General features: G+C 43.2%; 1 protein-coding gene across 1 annotated transcript in view; it reads right to left on the bottom strand.

Moving 5' to 3' along the window:
- The window catches only part of ITGB4 (integrin subunit beta 4), a 95,486-nt gene that overhangs the window by 26,682 nt on the left and 44,568 nt on the right, over positions 1-24,236 (bottom strand). Inside the window, exons 15-29 of the mRNA XM_048490781.1 lie at positions 21,210-21,308; positions 20,129-20,258; positions 18,741-18,860; positions 18,126-18,232; positions 15,991-16,024; positions 13,927-14,112; positions 10,776-10,879; positions 8,261-8,319; positions 7,905-7,928; positions 6,001-6,149; positions 5,317-5,496; positions 4,580-4,728; positions 1,418-1,622; positions 1,151-1,311; positions 644-824 (exon numbers count right to left, since the gene is read on the bottom strand). Coding sequence (XP_048346738.1) covers positions 644-824; positions 1,151-1,311; positions 1,418-1,622; positions 4,580-4,728; positions 5,317-5,496; positions 6,001-6,149; positions 7,905-7,928; positions 8,261-8,319; positions 10,776-10,879; positions 13,927-14,112; positions 15,991-16,024; positions 18,126-18,232; positions 18,741-18,860; positions 20,129-20,258; positions 21,210-21,308 — 1,888 coding nt within the window. The remainder of the gene's footprint in view (positions 1-643; positions 825-1,150; positions 1,312-1,417; positions 1,623-4,579; positions 4,729-5,316; positions 5,497-6,000; positions 6,150-7,904; positions 7,929-8,260; positions 8,320-10,775; positions 10,880-13,926; positions 14,113-15,990; positions 16,025-18,125; positions 18,233-18,740; positions 18,861-20,128; positions 20,259-21,209; positions 21,309-24,236) is intronic.

Below are 24,236 nucleotides of genomic sequence, written 5' to 3' on the forward strand. Positions count from 1 at the left end.
ATTATAAGGATGTAAATTCCTATTGTTGTACTGATAAGGTTTTTCAATCTGTTGACTTTGAAGAATGATGCCTTGAAAGAACACAGGTGGTTTTTCACTCCAAAACTTAAGATGAAAGGGAAATTAAAGCATCACATGATCAAACACACTTTGACTTCTTCTCCACATCTATTCTCACATCTGATGGGATCCTAACCAGAGCCAAAGTGAATAGATGTCCTTCAAGCTTATAGATCAAGGTTCTGCCTCATACAAGCCTGCTTGTAAAAATGTAAAAATCGGAGCATTTAAAACTATGAAGATCAGATCCACTAGACAGCAAATTATATAAAATAATGAAACTGGGCAGGGTTTGTGCAAGATCGTATAGCAGAAAGTACTGAATTCCTACAGAGCTGATAAAACATAGATATAAAGATACCATACCAATACTCAGTGTTTATTTTGTAAAATAAAACTAATATATAAGATTACACTGATTTCCACCAATTCCTCCACCAGGACTTAGTAGCCCCCCTTCCCCCCAAGTACCAGTGAGTTGAACCACAAACAAAAAGCCCTGCTAATATATGACTGGGGCACGGAATGATGATGGGTGTTGTTAAAACAGCTTCCTTGTTTTCTGTGGAATATGCTAACTTACCTTCCTCAAGTGTGCGGCAATGAACCACTTCAGAGTAAGGCCCCTCATCCATAGCAGTGTAGGCACAGGACTGCATCTCATAATCACAATAGGGGTACAAGTTGGTGAGCTCTGCTGAAGGAACTTTGGAATCAAGCAGGTGAGCCTCCGATTCAGGGTCCCCTTGGATCCAGTATTTCACCTGCAGCCCAAAGAGAAAACCTTCAAACGCTTTCCCTTCCCTAAACCACAGTGGAAGGTGATTTAATAAGATTTTAAAAACAATCACTTTGACCTATATGAGTCCATTTGAAGCTAACTCGGAACAGGATTGCTTCAAAGAACGTGCCAGAGTGAATGTTGCAACCATAACACAATGCGCATTGAAAGCAGCAGCATCCAATGGTAGCAGCAGAGTGGAGGACAGGATTGCACTGGGCCTCTGTGGACCATTCAGGACTGACCTTTGGTAGGTGAATTGATAGTATCCCTATCCACAGGCAGTCTTTACTGTCTAACTCAGCATACCTTGTATCCTGCAACTTTGCCAGGAGGGGGTAGCCAGTTGAAACGGATCTTCCTTGAATTCAGAGCCTGTGCATTTGGATTAAGGGGTGCTCCAAGCCTGCTTCTAGGAGACACTGGAAGTTGACCTAGGCCTGTCATTGATGCTATACCATCCACAGCTTCTGTAGAGAGTGGAAAAGAAAGCAACATCTCTTTTTCAGTATTTAGGGACACAGCAGACACAGGGAGACCAAAATGATTCTAGCTGTCCAAAGTTACCAAGTTTACCTGGATCATCAATTGTCACGATAGTTTGAGAGTATTTGCCAGTTTTTGCCCCAAACTTTGGATCAATGAGATCCACAATGAACTGCTTCTGCTGCCGGTTGTTAAGAAAGGCATCTATCTCAGTCAGCTCCAGCAATGGTACTTGAATCTCCTTCCGCTTCTCTCCAGGCAGGAAGATCAAATCACTCTCTGTAAAAATATAATCCTGGGTGGGGGGAGGGAGGAGCAACATAACAAACTATGAGCTAGCACAACACAAAGAGTTTCTATCAGCATTTTCCCCAGTGTAGCAAGTGGCTTTTTCTGCACAGCACAAATAAAACGTCTTGCAGGCATTTTAAAAAGAACCATTTCAATCAAAAGCTATTCTTTTAAGCACCATTTTGTGCCAATGCAGGGATCCTCTGTGCTGTCTGCCATTTGCTGAGTGATTTCCTCAGCTGGCATCATAGCTGGTCACCATTTCAGTGTTTAAAATACATGAATATAGTTAGTTCTGCCTGGCGATTTGGCACATGTGTAGTTTTTTTCATTTTTTGTTTTCAATGAAGTGTCTTTGAAGCTATGAAGACACAATATGAGAATCGCAGCTGATTCTTCTATTGCAGTGATGGTGAACCTTTCTGAGACCGAGTGCCCAAATTGCAACCCAAACCCCACTTATTTATCGCAAAGTGCCAATCCGGCAATTTAACCTGAATGCTGAAGTTTTAGTTTAGAAAAAACCGGCTGGCTCCCTCTTCCTCCGCCCCACCCGCTCGAGCAGGGGCCAGCCTGCTCTAGCCTCCAGCAAGTCCCACGCGCACCGCTCTGTGCTTCTCTAGCATCTCTGCCTCCTCTGTGCCCCCCCCCCCCTCGGGCAGCAGCCATCCGGAGCACAGGCACCAGGCCCGCCAGCCGAGTCCTCCCTGCTCACCATGGTACTAGTCTAGATGTGTGTGTGTGTGTGTGTGTGTGTGTGTGTGTGTGGTGATTTTCTGCCCCCCATATGACGAACTCTGTGTGCGCGTGCCCACAAAGAGGGCTCCGAGTGCCACCTCTGGCACCCGTGCCATAGGTTCGCCATCACTGTCCTATTGCATCTTCATAGATTCGAAGACACCTCATTGAGAGCAAAAAAAGGGGGGAAACACCACATGCGTGGAATTGCCAGACAAAACTAACTTTATTCATGTACACTGAAATAGCAGTCAGCCAGCTGAGGAAACATCTGTGGAAATCACTCAGCAAATGGCAGGAAGCATGGAGAATCCCTGAAGCTGCAGGAAATGGCAGGCGCGTGCTGCAGAGAAAACGAAAATAGTAGCTTTAAACTCTGGTGGGAAAAATAAAATGTTCCCTGCCTTCTGCACAGCAAGCAGGAAACCTTTTTAAACTGGTTTGAGGGGGGAAATCGCTGGTTTAGGGTTTTCAGAAAAAACACATTGTGAATACAAATAAAACATTTTGGAAAAAAAATTTTGGGAAAACTGCACAGAATTCCATCCCAAAATGCTATTATTTCCATCCTAAAAATGTTTTATTTATGTTGTGCAGAATTGGCCTGTGGCACTAATCTCATTGCAATAACTGGGGAGCTCAGACACTTTCTTTATTGGCAAAGATACAAGATCTTGCATTCTTGTGCTAGCACTGCACTATGGGTTGGATCCTACTTGCTTTTCTCTGGTTAAAAAGGGAGGATGGGTCCTTTTTAACCCAACAAAAAGGCTATGCTGAGAATCACAGGACCAGAACGCATAAAAGCCAGGGAGAATGGTGATGAGGTCTGTAATGAGAACCACTAAGTATGACTGAGGCCGATTATGCATGGAATGCTTTCCTTGGAGCTCTTCGCTGCCCAATGGGGTTGTAGTAGGGTCTCACCGCGTTTCTCTGTTTATACATGCAAAGGCACCCTACTGCCCATAGCACATTGATGGCTTTGTTAAAGCCCTTTAAATTACTGTTATATTGATATTGTTGTTATTTCAGCTATGCCAATATGGTTGCTCCTTTCAAAAATAATCCCCAAATAAAAAAGACAAAGCAATTCCCTGGATCACACTTTGCTGAAGAAGGGGACCATGTCCCAGAACTGGTATTCTTCCTGCCACCGCTGCTGCAGCGGGAGGAAAGAGAGGCTTGTTATTTTGATATTCCTTGGTATTTAAATATTCCTATATTAGTTCTATTGTTATTTCGATAGATCTAATATGGTACAAATGCTTGAAGTTGAAATAAAGTTTTACAAAGTCCTCCTGATCATCAGGGAGGGCAGAAGTAGAGTTGGGGAGGTGGGGTGGAGCAAAAAAGCCCAAAGCAGGGCCATTTCTTTCATCTTCCCTGCAAAGCAGGGGGAAAAGTCACTCTTTGCCTGCCCCCACAAACAGTCGAGATTATGGGATCTCCCATGCAGTGAATGTGAGAAGGGAGAAAAGGTATCCATAACAGACGTTCTGCCCTGAAAAGAATCTCCCTTCAGTACACAGGACAGCACCAGTGTATAATCAGCCTGAAAACAATAGCTGGCTGGATCCAACCCTGTATTTTATGGTTTTGCTTTTTTATGGCTGAAGACAATGAAAGGTGAATTTTAATCACATATCAACTAGCTTGTATTAAGTGCAATCCTCCACAGAACAAAATTCCTTATATAACGGATGCAAACTAGATGATCTATCTGAATGGGAAGCATGTGTGAAACTGCACATCCTTGTCCATGTGATAATTCCTCCTAACCCATGTTGCCATGAACAGTCCCCATATGTTTCTTGTGCAGAGAGGGAAGACATATGTATCATACTATTTTCTAGTTTCTTAAGAGTTTCCAAGACAGCTCCCTGCAGGAAGAATAGCTGTAGATTCATTAAACTGCACTGAGAACTTGGAATTGGCTAGGAGCACAAACCCCACCTTGTCTCCTCTGCTAGGAAGAGTCAGTAGGCACCAATCTCCTCATTCTGAATTGTAGTGCTAGAATTGGCTCCTCCACAAGAAGTTTCAGGATTCTATGCAGGAATTCACTATCAGCAATGATTACTGGATGCAGAACTGGGCTGAGTCAAGTGATGTGTGCTTTTGATGCAAGGTACACTATTATAGTTGCACAACGGTTAAAGGCTTTACTATAATCACAGCTAGAAACACATTCTCTTCTTTAGACAGCTCCACAGTTCTTACTTTGCCTTCCTGGGCGGTGTGATCCCGTGTCCGCAACGTTATCTGCGACTTCCCGTTCTCCAGTATTTCACGGCCAACAGGGATTTTTGCCAGCTTGTCAAAGCGGCTGTAAGAATAAGCTGGCTCTAGGAAGCTAATGATGCTTTTGGCTAAAACAGACAAATAAGTGATGTGTTTGTTGTTAATATTAATACAACATCTTCATCTAAGCACTGCACAACAAAGAACTCCTTATGCAAGCATACAAGTTAAGATTTATTTACTATCCCCACTCATAGCACAAAAGTGACACTTCAGTACTTTCCTACTTAACTTCCTAACATTCTGTTACTGACTAGCTCAGATACATTGATTACCTAAAGATATTCTGCAAAGTTTATATGGTAACAGCCAATAAAAGCCCTCTAGTCTCAGATTAGTACTGCCAAGATTGACAGATGATGGACATCCCTGAGTTGTTTTTAATATGCCAGGATGCCACCATCTCACATGCATCAGCTCCACACCTACTCTAAAATTCAGATCTGACAAGTACTAAATATATTTCAGTACATCGAAAGAAGTGAAAACATATAAAATGTGGCTTTGTGGGTGCCTTTTAAGGGGTCCAAGTACTTCTAAGTTTTGAACACTGACCTTAATTAAAAACTCAGTTTGAGTTCAGGATATTTCTACGTAATAGACAAGGAGGAAGAGCTAGAATATTCCATTGTGTGCCATCAGATAATCACATTTACCTTGTTCTTTAATTATAGTGATGTTGACAAGGCGGCGACCAATCCGTGCAGTACCCACAGGAACATCAGTAGCCTCCACCTGCAGCTGTTTTTCGTCGTCATCATCATCCCTGATGAAGAGGGGAACACGGACATCCACCAGGTCTACTCCTTCTTGAAACTCTACCATGCCATGGGCATCTGAAGTTGAAATGGAAGCAGAAGATGCAAGGAGGCAATCAGTTACACAGGGAGGGACATGATTCTAATGGTATCCCTTTGCTTTCATCAGAGGTCTAGCTCTTGTAGAAGTGATAAACTGTTTTCTTGATTGTACCATTTTAAGACTGATTTGCATGTTACAAAAACTCACATAGGACATGTGAGCCCATTACTCATGGAACACTTAAATTTGGCAGGTACACATTTGACAGGGTTTGTATATTAGACCCATTAGTTCTGAGAAAATCCAGGATCAGAGTGAGTGAGCCGAGAGCGCTTAGAAACAGCCTCCCTTTCTCTCTCTCTTTAGATTCTTTCTCTTTTCCCCATCTTCATTAGTCTTTCCTCACCTCCTTTTCAGTTTCAACTCTTTCTTTTTTCTGTATTTCTTTAGTTGGTAAAAATAAAATCATTTAAAAATGTTTTTGGCTGAATTAAGAAATTTAATTGAGAAACAGGCAGAACGTAGCACTCATTTCCTACCTTGGTCTGAGATTACAGTGTAGTAACCAGGTGCCACTTTCAGATCATTGAAAGCCTCTTGCGAGACATGCTTCTCTGTTACTTTCACAATGTCATTCTTGGATGAGCGGGGGGCAGTGAGCACAGTATCCACAATTGTATGGTCTTGTCTAGAGGTAGAAAAAAGAAAGATTAACGTATTGTGGAAGGCTTTCACGGCCGGATTCAACTGGTTGTTGTGGGTTTTCCAGGCTGTGTGGCCGTGGTCTGGTAGATCTTGACCCAATCTACCAGACCACGGCCACATAGCCCAGAAACCCCACAACAATCAGAAGAAAGAAGTTTAGTATATGTAGTTTGTTCACAAAGTAGTTTGTAGTTTGTTCACATATAGTGCAGAAATGTAGTTTATTCACATATGTAGTTTGTTCACAAAGTATTGTTTCTGCAAGATAAATTATGCAGTGCAGACTTGACTTTCAACTACCTAGTCTGTAAATGAGTGTCAGTAGGGTTGCCAACTCCAGTTTAGGAGCTTCCTTCAGATTTGTAGGTGGTAACTGAGAAGGGTGGGATTTAGGGAGGGGAATCTGTGCCATAGAGTCCACCCTTCAAAGCAACCATTTCCTCCAGAGGAACTGAGCTCTGTAGTCTGAAGGGCAATGGCAATTCCAGGACAAAATGCTGTCCACCTGGAGATTGGCAACCCTACAAGAGTCTACAAACTCCTGCAGAAGGTTAGCAGTAGAGGAGTCAATTTAGGTCTGTCTCACATGATGCTCCCCAAAATATTTTCTGCATATCCATACAGGGATCACAGCTATTTACTCATGTTTGCAGCCATGAATCACTCCTTCAAGCATTACAGAATTCACAGCAGGGAAAAACATAACATATTACACACAGATGAGAAGGAAATCTGCGTGCAGATCTACCTCCCAAAGGTGGATTTGCACACAAACTGAGTAAACTCCAGTTGACAGCTTCAGATTATGAACTAAAATTACAAAATCATCATTTTGGGAGTAATGCTACAGCAGGGCCTCTTAAACTTTGTTTTATTTATTATTTATCAAATGTATATCCTATCTTTGAGCCCGTACAAGGCCTGCCAAGATGGTTAACAATTTACCACATACATGATAAAGTTACATTATAAAACTATTAAAATCGCCCCCTCCCAAACATGCATCATTAAAACAACTTTTAAAAGAGTTAAAAAAAGCAGAATTAAAAATATATACTGAGCATAAAAACATTGGTTAGGAAGGAAGGATCATTGAGGGAACAAAAAAGGCCGCTGTGTGTCTTAATACAGCCTCGCTGCCTCCTCGACAGAGACAGGCTGAATGGTTGGGAAGACCAAGGTCCAAACATTTAACTTCATGCAAGGATGGTCTTAGCACAAAAATCAAGGATGGTTCCCCGGAAGACTGCCATTCTCCACATTCCCTCCCTACAGCTGGGCCCAAGCAAAGAGTGGCCTTGCTCCATGTGAGGCAAGTGGGAAGTGTGTCACTGGAAGCCAACGGCCCAAGCCCCAGATGGAGCATGCCCAAGGGGCTGCTGAGCTAACTGCCTAAGACATAGATGGCACAGGTGCAAATAGTGGAAGCAGGAGTCTACTCTTTTTTTACCCTTCCCCCCCCCCCCACCCCCACCAGGGAAGTGCAGTGACAGTGCCCCTATTGCTTATTGGCTAAGACCACCTTGTCATGCAGCACTAGGAAGCAAATTGGCAATGTGAACACTATAGTACAGAAAGTGAACAAGCTAGGACTAATTATTTAAACAGATACTGCATTGGTTGAGGTTCAGGTAATGCCCACTCCTTGCCCCAGCCCCAAGCATTACCTGAGCCTCAATGAAAAATCTCCATATATTCACACCTGTATGCCAAACCAGCTATTAATGCTTTTGCTTACCTTTTCCCAGAATTTGGCTGTAACCTGAGGAGAAAACAGATCAGTTGAATAATTTTGATCTCTGGATAGATACAGGGATCTGCTCGTTTGCCATATGAAATATACTTTATAGCGGTCCTCCCTGCTGCAAACTAAAAGTGATGATAATTCTTATTATCCCATCAGTGAGTTTTTCCATAGGTGCCTGTTCTAGTTCTTTCTATACTGCCTAACACAAGGGACTACCATTCTAGTGTAAAAATTCTCTCTAAGACTTAATTACACCTATCCGTGAAACCTTCACTGTTCTTCTCTATTAAAAAAATAAGATCCGCTGCATTTCACAACTCTTCAGTTGGTTTCCTCAGTTTACTCACCTGAATCTTGTCTGCTTAAATTTGTGGGCACCCGGGATAGTTCTGTAAATCTCATTCAGCTGTGAAGACCAAAAGACAGTCATTAATTCAGGCTTCTCAAATACCCAAACATGCAAAAGTTGCAGGCTAATGAAATCCCATTACTACCTACACAAATATTGAATTATCACTGTTCTGCAGTTTGTTGGAAGCACAGCTGAAACAGGGGCTCCCATTAAAATCCTTTTCCTAGTATATACCTGCTAAAGAATAGGTGTCCTTCAGCAAAAGTTCCAGTTCTCCCTGTAATTTTCCTGCTGTTTTCAGGCTAATTTATTAGTTATTGCTCTTTTTGGATTTACAGGTACCCTTCCAGACTCGTGAATCAATGGTTAATTATCAGGTTTTCTTCACTTTGGAGGATGGGAGCTACGTACTTTGTCCCAAGCTCTAACATCCTTTTCTGCTCATGGAAGCCACTTCTGCATGTGGAAGTGGTGGTGGTGGTGGTGGGGGGGGGGGGGGGGAAGCACCTCCAAGTTGCTTCCCCGTGACAACCCTATTAATCAATGCCCTCCAAAACTTCCTATTGTTAACAGCCTTGCTCAGGCCTTGCAAACTGAAGGCCTGGGCTTCCTTTATAGAGTCAATGTATCTCACACTGGGTCTTCCTCTTTTCCACTGCCCTCCTTCAAACTTTCCTACCATTATTGACTTTTCCAGTGATTCTGGTCTTCTCATTATGTGACCAAAGTACAACCTCAGTTTATTCAATTAGCCTCTAAGGACAGTTCAGGCTTGATTTGATCTAGAACCAGCTTATTTGTTTTTAGCAGCCCTTGATATTTGTAATACTCTCTTCCAACACCACTTTTCAAAGGAATCTACTTTCTTCCTGTCAACGTTCTTCACTTTCCAGCTTTCACATCCACACATAGTAATAGGGAATACTATGGCCTGAATTAATTTTGGTTGCCACAGACCATTAGACATAAGAATCCTTCATGGCTCCCCTTCCTAGCCCCAATCTCCGTCTGATTTCTTGGTTTCAGTCTCCCGTTTGGGCCAGCTTTGTTCCTAATGGAAAGACACCGCCCAGAGTCCTTAGGGGATGGGGCGGTATATCGAATAAATATAAATAAATAAATAAGTGCTTTGTTTTCCTGCTTCCATGAAACATTGGCCATTTATGCACTTGTGGTCTGCTTCACAGTGAGCGTTCATTCCCTTTGGGATGGATTCTCTCTAATGTGCACACAGAACTCACCAGGCCTCAGATCAGACTCTCATCAGGGTTTCCAAAAACTAGTAAAGCATGACTTTTCCCCCAGCTTCACAGGGAAAGCGAAAGGAACCAGGATGTGTTTTGCTGTCTCGGAGTTTTCTCAATCTTCCCAACTTTCCCTTTCCACCCAACAGAAGTTCCTCCAGCAGGGATAGAACAAGGAAGTGGGGGCAAGCAAAAGGCACATTCACGTGGGTGCAGGATGTTTTGCAGCTGAATACTTCCCTGCAAATGGCAGGTAAACTCCACTGTGAAGCACACAGCCGCACAGGAAGCAGTAAGTGCACAAAAGCTTATTATGGTGCTTTCGGGTGCCTTCTGGCTTTTCCTTGACTTTGCTGCATTCTTTCCAAAACCTATTTTACTACGATCTTTTTGGATATACAATGGAACCTCGGTTTTCATTGCCTTCGGTTATCATCAGTTTTGGTTTTCATCGATTTTTTCAGTGAAAAATTTGTCTCGGTTTTCATCAGTTTGCCTCGGTTTTCATCGATTTGCAGTAAGGTGCAGGGGTTTGTGGAGAAAAATCACCCAGACAAAGCTGTTGCAGGCCGTGTCTGCAACTTGTTTGATGACAATGTCTTGCCCCATTTCAGACAAATCTTAAAGGGGCGTCAGAAACAGCTTTCTGGTGCGACATTGGTCCACTGGCTCTGAAGCTGGTCCTAGTGTTATTGTTTGTTACTGTTTTCAGCATTAAACACTATGTTTATTCACCAAAAATGTGTTTTTGGTATGTTTTTTGGAGTGCCTAGAACGGATTAATTGGATTTACATTGATTCCTATGGAAAAGTTTGCCTCGGTTTTCATCGGTTTCGGTTTTCATCGATTCTTTTCGGACAGATTACCAACAAAAACAGAGATTCCACTGTAGCTGTGCAAAGTTGAGTTGGCTGGAAAGTGGCCTTCAGATCTTTCCCAGTCCTGCCCACATAGGTGCTAGTAGCCCTGTCACAGTTCTCTTGCAGCAACCATTTCCCATCTTGCCCCTTCAGAGGAGTTTTTGGATGGTTTTTAAAATTGGTCCATGACATATCACTATAGTGAGGGGAGGAGTTGAAATGGTTAGGTTAGGCTATGCTGGGGCAGGGAAATGATGAGAAACCCACCATCTAGGAGCATTATTACCAGTGCATTTATTCATCAGCTTCTGCAGCAGCAAGAAAACCACTGAGAAGTCACCAATGTGTTTTTCCCTACCCCTTTAATAACAAATGTGACAGTCATCATTCATTCCTGCTACGTACGTTCTCTTCCACTTCTTTTTGTAGTTGCTGGTGTTCACGGCTATCTGGTTTTGCAAGATTTTGGGTGAAGAGCCGGGCCAATCTGAGAGACAACCCATACGTGACTAGAAATAGAGAAATTAGTCAACCTTTTTCCATGGTTGTTGGCAAGAAGTAGCAGGCCAAGACACAACACAAAGCAATGCAGGCCTATTCAGAATGTTTTATGAATTTAATGCAAACAATAAATCCAGTGGCTGGAATCCTGCACACAACTAAACCCATTTAGATTTAAGTAGCCTAATTGTGTGCCGGATTCCAGTCTCAATGCTTAATTTTATTGAAAAGCTTATATTGAAAAGCTTTTATATGAAAAGCTTATTTCACATTTGCTGGTTCTAAGACGTATAAAATTCTAAACATCTGAACATGCTCATGTGCAGCATCAGCGCTAAATTGTGATGATGAAGGCATATATCAGCAACTTTTGATACCATCTGTTATGGGATCCTTCTGGATTGCCTATCTGAGCTGGGATTGGGAGGCACCGTTCTGCAACAGTTCAGAAGGTAGTCCTGGGGGACTGCTGCTCATCCCCTTGACTTTGGCTTGTGGGGTCCCACAAGTTTCCATCTTATCTCCTATGCTCTTAAGTATCTACATGAAACCACTATGTGAAGCCATCTGGAGTTTTGGGCCGAGTTGCCACCAAAATGAGGATAACACTCAGCTCTATCTTGCACTCCTGGCTGATCTCAGACAGGCTGTAGAAACTTTGTATCAGTACCAAGAGGCTATTTTTGAACAGATGCAGGCTAAGAAACTGAAGCTTAATCCCAACAAGATGGAAGTGCTACGGGTGGGAGAAAGGTCTGATTAAGGATTTAAGATGTTCCTAGTTCTGGATGAGGTTGTACTCCCTTTGAAGGAACAGGTCTCTAGTCTGGGGGTGCTCTTGGACCCAGGCTTAATGCTGGATAAGCAGGAGGCAGCTGTGGCCTGGAGTGCATTTTACCGGCTTCAACTGGTTGGCCAGCTGCAGCCTTTCTTGGGAAGAAACCAACTGGTCACTGTGGTTCATGCCCTGATTAAGTCTAGATTAGATTACTTCAATGCATTCTACATGGAGCTACACTTGAGAAGTGTTTGGAAACTTCAATTGGTACAGAATGCTGTGGCTAGGATGTTGACTGGGGTGAGTTGTAGGGACCATACCACTTCAATCTTGGCCCATCTGCACAGGCATTCAGTTGGTTTCCATGCACAGTTCAATGTGCTGCTCTTGACCTTCAAAGCCCTATGTGATTTAGGACTAACGTGCCTGTTCCCTTATGAATCTGCCTGACCCCAACGCCCTCTTCAAAGGCCCTGCTTCAGGTGCCTCCACCTTGTAAAATTAGGAGGTTGGCAACCGAGAAGAGGGCCTCCTTTGTCCTGGCATCCAAGCTCTGGAACTTTCTCCCCATGAAGAGTCTTCTGTTTCTGAATTTTGCCAGCCTTTGCCAGTAGATAAAGACTTTTTGGTTTAGTTTGGCATTCCCTCAGTGCTCCATCCTTCCTGACCAACGTTTTAATTGCTGTTTTTATGCCTGTGCATATAGTTTAACTCTGTCTTGAATTGTTTTAATGATGTGTGCTGGTAACGTTAATTTTAATGGTTTTAAAATGTGACTCATGTATGTTTTAAATTGTTAACCACCTTGGTAACTCATGTGAAGGCAGAAAGACAGGATATAAATTTTGCAAAATAACTGAATAAATAAAATATATCATAGTTCCTGATAATGCATAGGTAGGGTTGTGGAGTTGTCCAGTGGTGGGATCCAAAAATTTTAATAGGTTCCGATGGTGGTGGGATTCAAACAGTGGTGCCGCTGCACAAACACACCTCCAGTCCCTATTGGGCAGGGAGGTTGCTTTAGTAACCCCTTCTCGGCACTCAGAAAAAATTAGTAACCACTTCTAGAGAAGTAGTGAGAACTGGTTGGATCCCACCTCTGGAGATGTCTCATCTTACATGTAAGTCCCATGAGTTTTCAACTTGCTGTGATGGACATCTCCCTGCCTTTCCCTTCCTCCTTCACCCCCAGAAAATCCAATGCTGGGTGTTGAGAGAGCTTTGTAAACAAACATGTCACATGCTACTTCTATTCAGATGACCTCACCTATTGACCTTGCTATCTTCATTGTTACTCAAATGCTAATGGTGGATCCCACTCAACACATGTAAATCTAGCTTGCTAATTGCACTCTTTACTTGTTAACAGACAATGGTTCTTTCCCCCACCCTGGATATTCCAACAGGTATATATACACCACTTGCTTTCCTACTATCAGATCCTCTGAAGATGCCAGCCACAGATGCAGGCGAAACGTCAGGAGAGAATGCTGCTAGAACACGGCCATACAGCCCAGAAACCACACAGCACCCCAAACATGTCACACACAACACTGAAGGTTGCAACAAGCAGAGAGAACTGGGAGAATCACCCCCCTCCATCTTGGATTAACAGAACCCAACAATGTGCTTGTATTAGAATACAGCCAGGATGGAGTTTTTTCCCATCTGTCTGGCAGGCATACGTTTCCCCCAATCTAGTTGATCTGAATCAGAGCAAATGTAGATCTGAGGAGTTTGAAATGTGCGACTTCAAGGACAGGTTTGAAGAGATGCTATCTAAAACTCTGCTTGCCGAAAAGCCGTTCTGTGTTTGATGTGTATCAGAAAAAGTTGTTGCTGTTCATATGGAACATCTACTGCTTGTTTTTGATATATTTTGAGACATTTGTCTTACATGATTATATGGAGAAGTCTGGAAAATCTCTTGAAGACTATAAATAACATGGACAAATAACTGATGTCAAAAATCCCCCTCCATGTGGAAAGCTTAGATATCAGAAAAGTCTTTCAGCCGAATATTTTTTTTCTGATTTGAAGTCTTTCTGTGTACATAAAGATTATGACACAAATGAAAATTCCATCAAGCAATTGGCCAATGTGTTTTCTGGGGTAATTATTGTGTGATGGGAAAGTACCATATGTATGCCTGCAGGTTTAAATCAGTAACAGATCCTGAAGGGATAATGGCTGCCATTTTCCTATCATCTCTGGCTTCAGTAACAGGCCACATTCCACCCAAAGTTTTCTCCATCTTATAAAAATGGCACTCACTCATATCCTTGGGGTTGAGAGCGAGGGAAGAGAAGCCTTGCTTGTGCACATTGTTGTTAATCTTCCAGTGGACTGCGTCTCCGCCTTTCAAGTTGCCAGTGCACACCATAGGAGTGTCCAGATGGTCTGAGGACATCAGACTCTGCCTAAGCAGATAGTGGTCCTCCTTGAAACCAACAGTGCGACCTTTAGAGGAAGCAGTAAAGTCAGAATTTACACTTCTTCAAAGTTCAGTCCAAACTTTCCCATAATTCAGAATGAGTTAGTGAAATAAACCCTTTGTCAGAAACGGTATACCTTGCTTCAGCTTCCCACTTTATAAAGTAATCATGAAGCTGCCTTATATAGAGTCACACCACTGGTTATTAAGGTTAGTAGTCTCTATTTTGACTGCAGCAGCCATCCAAGGTCTCAAGCTGAGGTCTTTCATGTCAAATACAACCTGATCTTTTTAACTACAAATCCTGTGGATTGAATCTGGGGCCTTGTTCCTACAAAGAATATGCTCCACCACTGAGCCGCAGCCCTTCCTGGTGTTCTTCCCATATAGAAGCATTTCTAGTTGGGTAAAAAAAAGGTGGCTAGCATTAAGCCTGTTATACTACTACTAACCTGTTCGTGGCCACCCATGAGCCACGGAATACTAAGACAGCAGGATGTTCAATTAGCCTTTCTAATCTTCAAAGCCTAATCATGTTTTCAGCATATAAAATATTGTACATGCTTTAAAGAGTACATTTGATATCCTTAAAATTCATGCAGCATGGTGTAGACCACAGAGAATTCCTGATTGGCTACAGCTCAGAGCCAGTATACCATATGGGTGCAGAGGAGTAGCTAGGCCAGAGTGTGCCTGGTGCACACTCTGGCTTTTCTGTCCCTCCCCGCGGACCCCCCCCGGCCCCCCCGTTCCCCCCGCGGCACCCCACCCCACTTATTTTTAGGAAAGGAACAGGCCAAAGAAGCCTGCCTGCGTTGCCTGGGCCTGGTGGGAACTACATTTCCCAGGAGCCCTTGGGAAATGTAGTTCCTACCAGGCCCAGTCAACACAGGCAGGCTTCTTTTCTGGGATGTTCCATTCCTAAAAGTAAGTGGGGTGTGTGCCATGGGGAGGCGGGGGGTGCCGCGGAAGGGGGCGTGGGGCGTGGAGGGGTGGGGGATTTTTCTGCCCCCCACATGACGAGAATCGGTGCGCCTGGTGCATTGCGCACTCCCCGTCCCCTGGTGGCTTTGCCACTGCATGGGTGTGTGCAAAGTGATAGTCAGACTGGGGTTTAGTTCTCGGGATAATGATGTAGAGCACATCCTTGTTCCATAAACTAAGCCCTACCTTGAGCTGATCCTGAGAAGTAATACAAAATCTACTGCCTACTTTCTTGAGAGAAGAGCTTGAAAGAACTGTAAATAAATATATGCCTGAAAGCTAATAAATGTGCCCATGACTGACGTTAGTTCCACTAACACAGATTACTGCATGAAAACAGACTTCCATGACTCCTCTGCCATACTTCAAAATATCATTAAGGCTCTAGCAATAGATCTGGCTCCATTCTGCCATACTTCACCATTCCGGTGGACTTGATCCTTTGCTATGCAGACAGTACATAGTTCAAGACTGTACATATGTTTTGAAGGCATGAGGTCCAGAGGCATAGCAAGGGGGAAAAGTGCCCTGGAATGCCCCGCCTTGCCCTGCCCCGCCCCCTCCACTCCCTCACCACGCCCCCACAGGGGTGCGTGCCCGGTGCATCATGCACCCCCTCTGTCCCCTTGGAGCTACACCTATGATGAGGTCCCATCTTGATTCTTGATATTTCCAAAAATAGGAGTAATACTTGTTTGTATTATGTTTATGGATAGCTATTTCCCAGTAAGGATCAGGTTGATCGTATTGGAGCAGTTAGGACTATTGGTTAGACAACATAAGACAGCACCTTATGGTTGATATTGTCTCAGCTGTCATTCTAGACCAATACCCTTTCCTTCAAAACCCACAATAAACATATCATTCTAACATTATTGGCCTCCACCCTCAAAACTACAGATAACTTAAAGTCAGTGTACCTCGTGCACAGCAGGGCAGTAGGGCCAAACAAGCCTAAGAGATAAAAAGAAAAAAGAAAAAAAGTGTACAAAATTTTTTATATGAAGTTACCAGTCTGAATTTTCCCAGTCACTGTAGTATATGCACATGAGCATTCCTTCCATACTACCTTCAACAGCAGCTGGGTATAGCAGAATACACTAAAATATGAGCCACTCAAGCTTTCTTGTTCACAGTTCACTGCTCTTTCCTGAGGGGCATTGTTCCTACCCCTATAGTTATTCTATGAGTTCCATTTCTTAGGGTTCCTTATATTACAGCATTTTCTGAATGCCTTCTCTGTTTGATTAATGTGGATTTAATACCATTTGCTCTAGAATTATATCTGAGTCTATGATGAAGGTATTGAGAATATGGTGTCATCCTGACTTTTTCCTCAAGTCAGTAATTGACTTATAATAGAGCATAACGGGGCATATCTATAGAAAATGGCACCCAGGGCAAGCACTGAAATTGTGTGCTCCCCCCGCCCCCAAACAGCATGGATAAAATCACTTGGTGAAAGCATTTGTCCCGCTGCCCGGTCTCCCTCACAGAACTGTTGTATTTCAGGAGTCTGCCAGGAGTGGCGGGGAGAAAGGCAGTTCCAGCCAGAGTGAAACAGCACCCATTTCCCTCAGCCAGCCCCACAAAGGCAACAAGAGCAGGATCTCAACCACTGGTTCACTGTTTTGTGAATTCCATGATGCCCCCCTCCCCCCCAGAGGTGGGATTCAAATAATGTAACAACCAGTTCTGGTGGTGCAATTCAAAAAAATTAACAACCGGTTGTTTACAAGCACCATTTTAACAACAGGTTCTGCCGAAGTGGTGTGAACCTGCTGCATCCCACCACTCCCCCCTGCCCCAGCAGGTTTGCAAAATGGGTTCAGTTCTCCTACATAAAATATTCTAGTTCACATCCCCCAACTCTAAAGTTCAGACTACTGGAAGGAGGGGATTTGTCTTACAGGATCAGAAAGACAAAGCATCCAAGTGTGATCCTGGCTTATTAAAAAAGCTTCCTTCCTCTTCATCTTCCCAAACCTGAGATTTTCAAGTTGAAGCAAACTTTTCCAAAGAAAAAATGAAACACTGTCATTTCACTGGGAGGAGGGGCAAATGCAGCCAAATTAATTTTCTAATCTCTCTCTCTCTCCCTCTCTTTCACACCCACCCACAAGGTGGGACAGCAAAGGAGGGGTTTCAGGGATCAAGGAACCATCGGGTTCCCTGTGCTGACCAATCAAGAGAGCTGAAACCTGTTCCTACAGAGAGAAATTGCCCTGTTCAGGGACTGGGGAGTGGGAAGCTGGAGGATAGGAGGGAGTCCTGTATGCGGAAGCATGTTATAAAGCAGAAATTGCCTGCAGGGAGAGTTTTCTCTGCTACACAGTCGGTGAGTGCTGGCTCTTTGAAAAGAAACTTGCCTTGGCAGCGGACAGCAGGAATTGGCTGCTGCGGCTCCCCCCCCTAAAGCTCCAGCCAGCCAGCCAGCCAGCCAGCCAGCCAGCCAGCCAGCCAGCCAGCCAGCCAGCCCATTCTAACCCTGCCATGGTGCCCTCCACCCTCAGCAACACACACACACACACACACACACACACAAACACACACACACGCACACCCCCTGCCCTCCATCCCAGCTACACAGTGAGCGCTGGCTCTTTGAAAAGAAACTTGCTTTGGCAGCGTGGAGGAGGAATGGGCTGCGGCAGCTTCCCCACCCCACTCCAACCTAATCCTCCAGCTAGCCAACCCACCCTGACCCTACAGCTCAGAGCCAGCAGCAAGAGGGAGTGGGCAGTGAGCACAGGCAGTTTAAAAAGCAATGGTTATCCAGAATCATTCCTCATTGGTGAGGGGAAGATCACATGGGCACCCTTCCTTCCCTTGTGCACCCCCAGGCCATTGGCACCCTGGGCAAGCTCCCTAGCCTGCCCCACCCACACTACACCCCTGATAACATTCCATATGGATCTCTAGTGAGAGGTGCCTCAAAAGTCATCAGTTTATTGGTAGGGGTGGGGGTGCGGATAGCTCTTTCCTCCAGCCACCTTTGCAGTCAACATTTTTCTATTGCTTGCATTTGATAGTGGAAAGTGGAAAGGTGACTCACCCTGCAACAAGCGCAGAACTTCCAGCACAATAGAAGCAGCAACCCAAGAAGCAGCATCAGTAGTATTAGCAAGGGGATAAGCCAAAGGAAGCTTCTTGCTGGGCACTCTGGAATGACACAAAAATCTTTGTGGTTAAAAAAGAGATAACATTTTTTTAATGTTGATTTGGCAACAGCTGCCACAACACAAGGATCTCCACAGTGTGGTTGAACGTAAGCTAGAACAGCCATTTTGTGTCTGATTCCATCTCCTGCAGCAGCCATTTTGTGGTTGTGACCACCACCCTGTGTTAGAATTCCAAATATGCCTGAAGGCTCAAAAAAGTTGAGGACCCCTGCCGCTATGTAGTTTCTGTTATGATCAGAAATCCAGTCCACAGACTTAATAGTGTGTAGCAATATGATTAATGGATTTGGTCACACCTTCATTAATATGGTATGCCTAAGTAGACCTCAGAACATACATTCATAAAACTCTATGATCTGGAATAAAAAGAGAAGGGCTCCCCTGTGAGGAAAATAGTTGGTGCATCTGCTGCCAAGTGCCACCTTGCCTCAGTGTTCGACAGCATCTCTTCCCCCTATTTCTCTCCCTTCCTCACCCCTCTTGCTTACCTTTCTTGTTTTGCACAAGCACAGTTCTGTTGCCTCCTGTGCTGGGATTCTCTTCAGTGAAATGGTAAATGCAGTCATCTTCCTCATCTTGGAAGGAACAAATTGTGTTTATGTCTCCATCTGCAGCAACATAAAAAGGAGGCATGTTACCAAAGATTTCTATGCTCAAAGGCATATTTTCTACCAGCATAGAAATGCAGAAGAAACGTTGTTCTGAAATACTTAGAAACCACCTCAACGCTCCTCAGGGCTTACACTGTTCACTATAGACTTGGCATGAAGTCATATGGATACTGTTAGAGGCAACAGGTTGATTTCCTTTTGCTAGGGAGAGGGCTTCTGGGACAGAAACTTGGTACAATGTACTCTTCGTTGTTTAATAAGATGGCCTTTACACTCATGAAGCCTGTTCATGCTGTATCACATCCAAAGGACTTTGAATGGAGCTAAGCTAATGAAACAAAACTTTTCCCCTCCTGCTGCAGCCCTCCATACATCTTGCCTCTGGCCAGGAGGATAGATCAGTGTTGATCAGCACATGCACCTTTTCACTGACAGATGTTCTCTTCCTCCAATGGAAAACAAGGCTTAACTGAAACCTCCTCTACAAACTGAAGTCAAATACAATTAGAGTTACCGTGTGCCCACTTGCACTCCAACAGCTAAAGGGAGAATTAAAGAGGGAAAAAACCTCTGTCAGTGACAGTATGACCTCATGTCTGAAAAAACCCAGAAGTGACATCACATTTCTCTAGGAATTGCTATAATTTTTCCACAGAATTTCCAGTAACATCTGGACAGAAGTTTTCACACCATCACTGTTTTCACACCCTCCCCTCTGCCCCTTTGGTCTCCCACTGGTTGCCAGGCAATCAATCAGTATAATAGTCACCCTGTGCAAATGACATAGTAAATATTATATCTAGGCTTTGGGAACCCATCCAGCTGGAAAACACAGATATAAATATATAAAATTAAGACAATAAACACATAGGCATGCAAAGTATTCATCAGGAAGGTCAGCCAACCTGCGGTGCATGGTCTCATGCTTATTCTGAGGTCACTTCACAAGTTCCCTGAGGGCGTGAAAAGTCTATCCTGACTTAAAGGAAACACACACTGGTACTCATTAATAATTATGCCTTAACCAACAAGTATTGTGTTCACACAATAAAGGAACTCTGGGTAGGATAACTGATCAGAGACAGCTCTTCCCCATACCTAAACTATCAGTCAGATATTATGCAATGGATTCAACATGTAAATTAGCTCTATGACTATTCAGCACCTCCTTCACTAGGCAATCTTTTTCTCTTCCCAACTACTCTACTTTATGTAGTCACTTTGGTATGTATTAGTCTGTCAAACAGGCAGTGAAGTGATTGTACCTTTTTGCAGTTCATCCACCTTTTTAATATCAAAAGGACAGCCTGTACAATTCTTCCCTTTCTTCTCGCCAGTCCTCCAAGCCTTGCATTGAACACAGCTGCGGATATTTTCACATGCAAGCTGAAAGCCCTGTTCAACAGAGAGAAGGTGTCCCATTAAGAAGAACTGCACAAATAATGGAAGATATAGGACACTTGGCCCTTGGATGAGTGCTTGAGAAAAATACATACATTTTATCCCATTAGAGAAATGATTGAAAGAAAAGGGACAGATTTTCATCATGAGTCAAATGGAAATATGAAGCAACTTGCCAAATACCCAGTTAATAGGCCTACATTAAACATTTTGCTGTGTTATGGAGCAGGGCATTATGACTTTGCGTGGCATAATTCTCTTCCATTTTGTACACCGGGTTGCCAATAGGCCGACTGAAAAATATCCTGTCACATAGAGGTTTAATGTACAAAAATGAGCAGCTAAAGTTTTTAATGGCTTGGAGATAGATGCTATCACCTAGCAGGGCTGGAGCAAGGGGAAACTGCACCGGGGCACATGTGTGCCCTGCGCCTTGCCTCACCCACCCCAAAATGCCCCCCACACCCTGGAATGTTCTGGAATGCCCACGCCACACCCATGCACCGGCACACACCCGGTGCTTCGCCCCCTCCCTTGGTGCTACATCAATGTCATCTAGCAAACACCATCCTATTAAGCCTCTGCTAAAAAGACAGGACATTTTCCCCCAGGTCTGACAACCCTATGTGCCCATCTTGCTGCTTGCACCGTGTTCCCTAAAAATACATTTGATATCCCACTGAACATAACAGTAACATGAAGTTGCCTCGTATTAGGTCAGATTGGTAGTATTTCCACTCTGAGTGGTAGTGGCTCTCCTGGCTATCATGTGGGCCTTTCACATCACCTTCTAGGAGGTCTTAACTGGAGATTCCAGGGATTCAACCTGGAACAAACCAGATGTCACGAGCACTGAGCCACAGCCCCTTCCTAGGGAAGAAACTAAGAATCCTGGCAAATAAATACCAGATCAAAAATGGCCACTAGCTTGGCCTATTGACTTACCAAGGAGTAGCTGACTTCACAGGTGGGTCCAACATAAAGGTTGGGGTTCTCACAGATGCATCTGCCACACTGACAATTCCCACGTCCGTTACAAATCATCTGCAAGAGAGAGGGGCAACTATTTATGCTTCTACTTGTAGATTATGATGTATTCAAAGTTTTTTTTTAAATGGAGTTTGGACTTTTGTTGTTTCCAGGAGGAAAATTAAAAAGGAATAAGAAAGTCCCAGAATAGAGGAGGGCTCTTTCCTTACACCTGTGTTTAACTAGGCAAACGGATTATGTTGACAATAATAATGTGGTCAGTTCCATGGGAGAATGAAACAAACAATTTATAATTGGAACAAAATTATAGTAGAATGACTGAAGGCAGCAGGCAAGAGATTGATGAAAATACATTCAGATTCCTTTTGCGTGTAAATAGACATAAGGTGCGGCTGTCAGGTGTGGATACTAACCAAACTTAACAATTGTGACAACAAATATATCCAGTATATGTTCTCATGTGTTATCATATCCAGTTATTATACACATCAGGTGAAACAAAGAGCAAAGATGCCCTCCTTCAATGTGTAAAGGCTAGGAACACTTAATCGATGGTATACTTGTGCATGTTGCTACCCATAACTTGGTTATTTTTGCAACAGCTCTATGGAATAATTGCCAGGTGCAAATGTCTTCTGAATGTTAATAACTATCTTTACTTTTTCAATTTGATTATGTATTATAACATTGGTTCTCAACCTTCCTAATGCCGCGACCCTTTAATACAGTTCCTCATTTCGTGTCGACCCCCAACCCTAACATTTATCCATTTTACAGATGGAGAACACTCATGCAGAGAGTCTTAGGCGACCCCTGTGAAAGAGTCATTCGACCCCCAAAGGGGTCGCGAACCACAGGTTGAGAACCACTGTATTATAATGATAATTATGATACATAATAGTATATTACATCATTATAAGAAGTATTTGAGGTTCAGGCTTTGATTCAGTAGTATCTAGCTGACATTAGACCCATTTATTTTGGTCCCTTTCATATGACCATTCTAAACCAGATGTTATCCATTGTTGGCCCAATTCTGAGTAAAGCATTACAGGAACGGGTATTTCATACAGTTCATTTCAATCCATCCATGAGCCATCTCTGAAGCACTCTGAAATACTTTGGTCATTTCAAACAGTGCCACACTCCTCCCCTCCCCCGCAGCCCAGTCTTTTTTAATGGCACATTCTTTTTCAGCTTTAAAAAAAAACATTTTATGATTAGTGCTATAGTACCATAGCAACTAATGCATCCGAAAGCTGATGGTATATCATTAGCATTCAGATGCACTGGTTGCTATGGTGCTATAGCACTAATCTTAGAATGTTTTTTAAAAAGCTGAAAAAGAATGCAGCACTAAAAAAAGGCAGGGGCGAGTGTGGCACTGTTTGAAATGACCAGAATGCTTCAGAGCACTTCAGAGATGGTTTATAGATGGATTGAAATAAGGTCTATGAAACACCCATCCTGTATCGCTTCACTCAGGTTTGAGCCAAGAACGGATAACATACATTTAGAATGGTCACCTGAAAGGGGCCTTAGAATATATAATTTTTTTTTAAGCTGAAAAAGGAGCACACTGCTAAAAAGGCAGGGGCATAATGACCCTTTCAGGAGTGCTCCAGGCATTTTAAACAGCACACTGCAACAATTCAGAAGCAGAAAGAAACACTGATAATAAAGTAGTTTTCATTAAAAAATGACTGAGCCCCAGGATGCCAACAGGACATGAGTGGCTTTGCCTGTGAAGGTAAAATAAGTCCATTAGGAGCCAAAAAAAATATCTGTCTGAAATGACCAAAAAAAAATCTGTTAACAACTAGCGGCTCAAATGGATTATAAGAGCAGGGCCTTACTTACCAAGGGACAGCCTGAGATTTCTTACTGTCCCTTGATATCTTTATTTATGTATTTATGCTACAAACTATATCCAGTCTTTCTGCCCCATAAACAAATCAATAGGGGGCTTGAGACAAATCTCTCTCTCTCTCTCTCTCTCTCTCTCTCACACACACACACACACACACACACAGCAAATATGAAACCTGATATGAGGAAAAAACCAAATCAATAACACTCTGTTCCAGCATAAAGACAGTGTGTGCAGGTATATGAGTGAGTGTGTATATACACACAGACACACATATGCATATATTTAAATGAAGCATGCAAGAAAGAGGAATTATATACTATCCCCTCCTATGCCTTACACACACTTTCCCTCAGCTTCTTCCCCCCATCTAGCTCACTTTCAGAGAGCCTGTCTAGGGGAAAAATGCTTCCAATGCTGCAGAACAACAGGGTAAGGCACGGGAAAGAGAAGAGTTTAGATTATTATCCACATACCCTGTTTTTATTTAAAAACAGGCACCCAGGCCACGCCCATCTCTGCTTCATATATATATGTGCAATCTGCTCTCTTGAGGAGCCAAACATTTTCCTCCATGTACTCTGCGAGCAAGATTTTTAATTGCATATAAAATGGAATTGAAACCTTTTGCCTATTTTTCTGAAACTTGGCTGGGAGAATTCCTTCAATGAGGGGTACAAACATTTACAGTCATAATTGTAACCAGTGGAAATAAACCAGCTGAAACCAGTGGAAATAAATAATGAATATAACAAAAATATGCACAATCATTTGTGTGGGGGGGGGGGGGCTGGGGGTGCAGAGTGCCCTCAAGTTGCAGCCAACATGGCAACCCCACAGGGCTTTCAAGGCAAGTGAGAAGTAGAAGTGGTTTGCTACTGACTTCCTCTGCAAAGTCTTTTTTGGCGGTCTCCCGTCCAAGTACCAATCCTGCTTAGTTTCCAAGATCTGTTAAGATTGAGCTAAACCATTCTACACACACACAACACAAAATACATGTTTTTCATGTATTTCATGCATATCTTATTGTACTTAGGGCATAGAAACAAAAAATGGTCAAGTGTTTCAACCGTAGTCATATCACATGAACAAACTCTTTAGAACGTTCCATG

The sequence above is a fragment of the Sphaerodactylus townsendi genome, linkage group LG03, assembly GCF_021028975.2.
Source record: "Sphaerodactylus townsendi isolate TG3544 linkage group LG03, MPM_Stown_v2.3, whole genome shotgun sequence".
Taxonomy (NCBI): domain Eukaryota; kingdom Metazoa; phylum Chordata; class Lepidosauria; order Squamata; family Sphaerodactylidae; genus Sphaerodactylus; species Sphaerodactylus townsendi.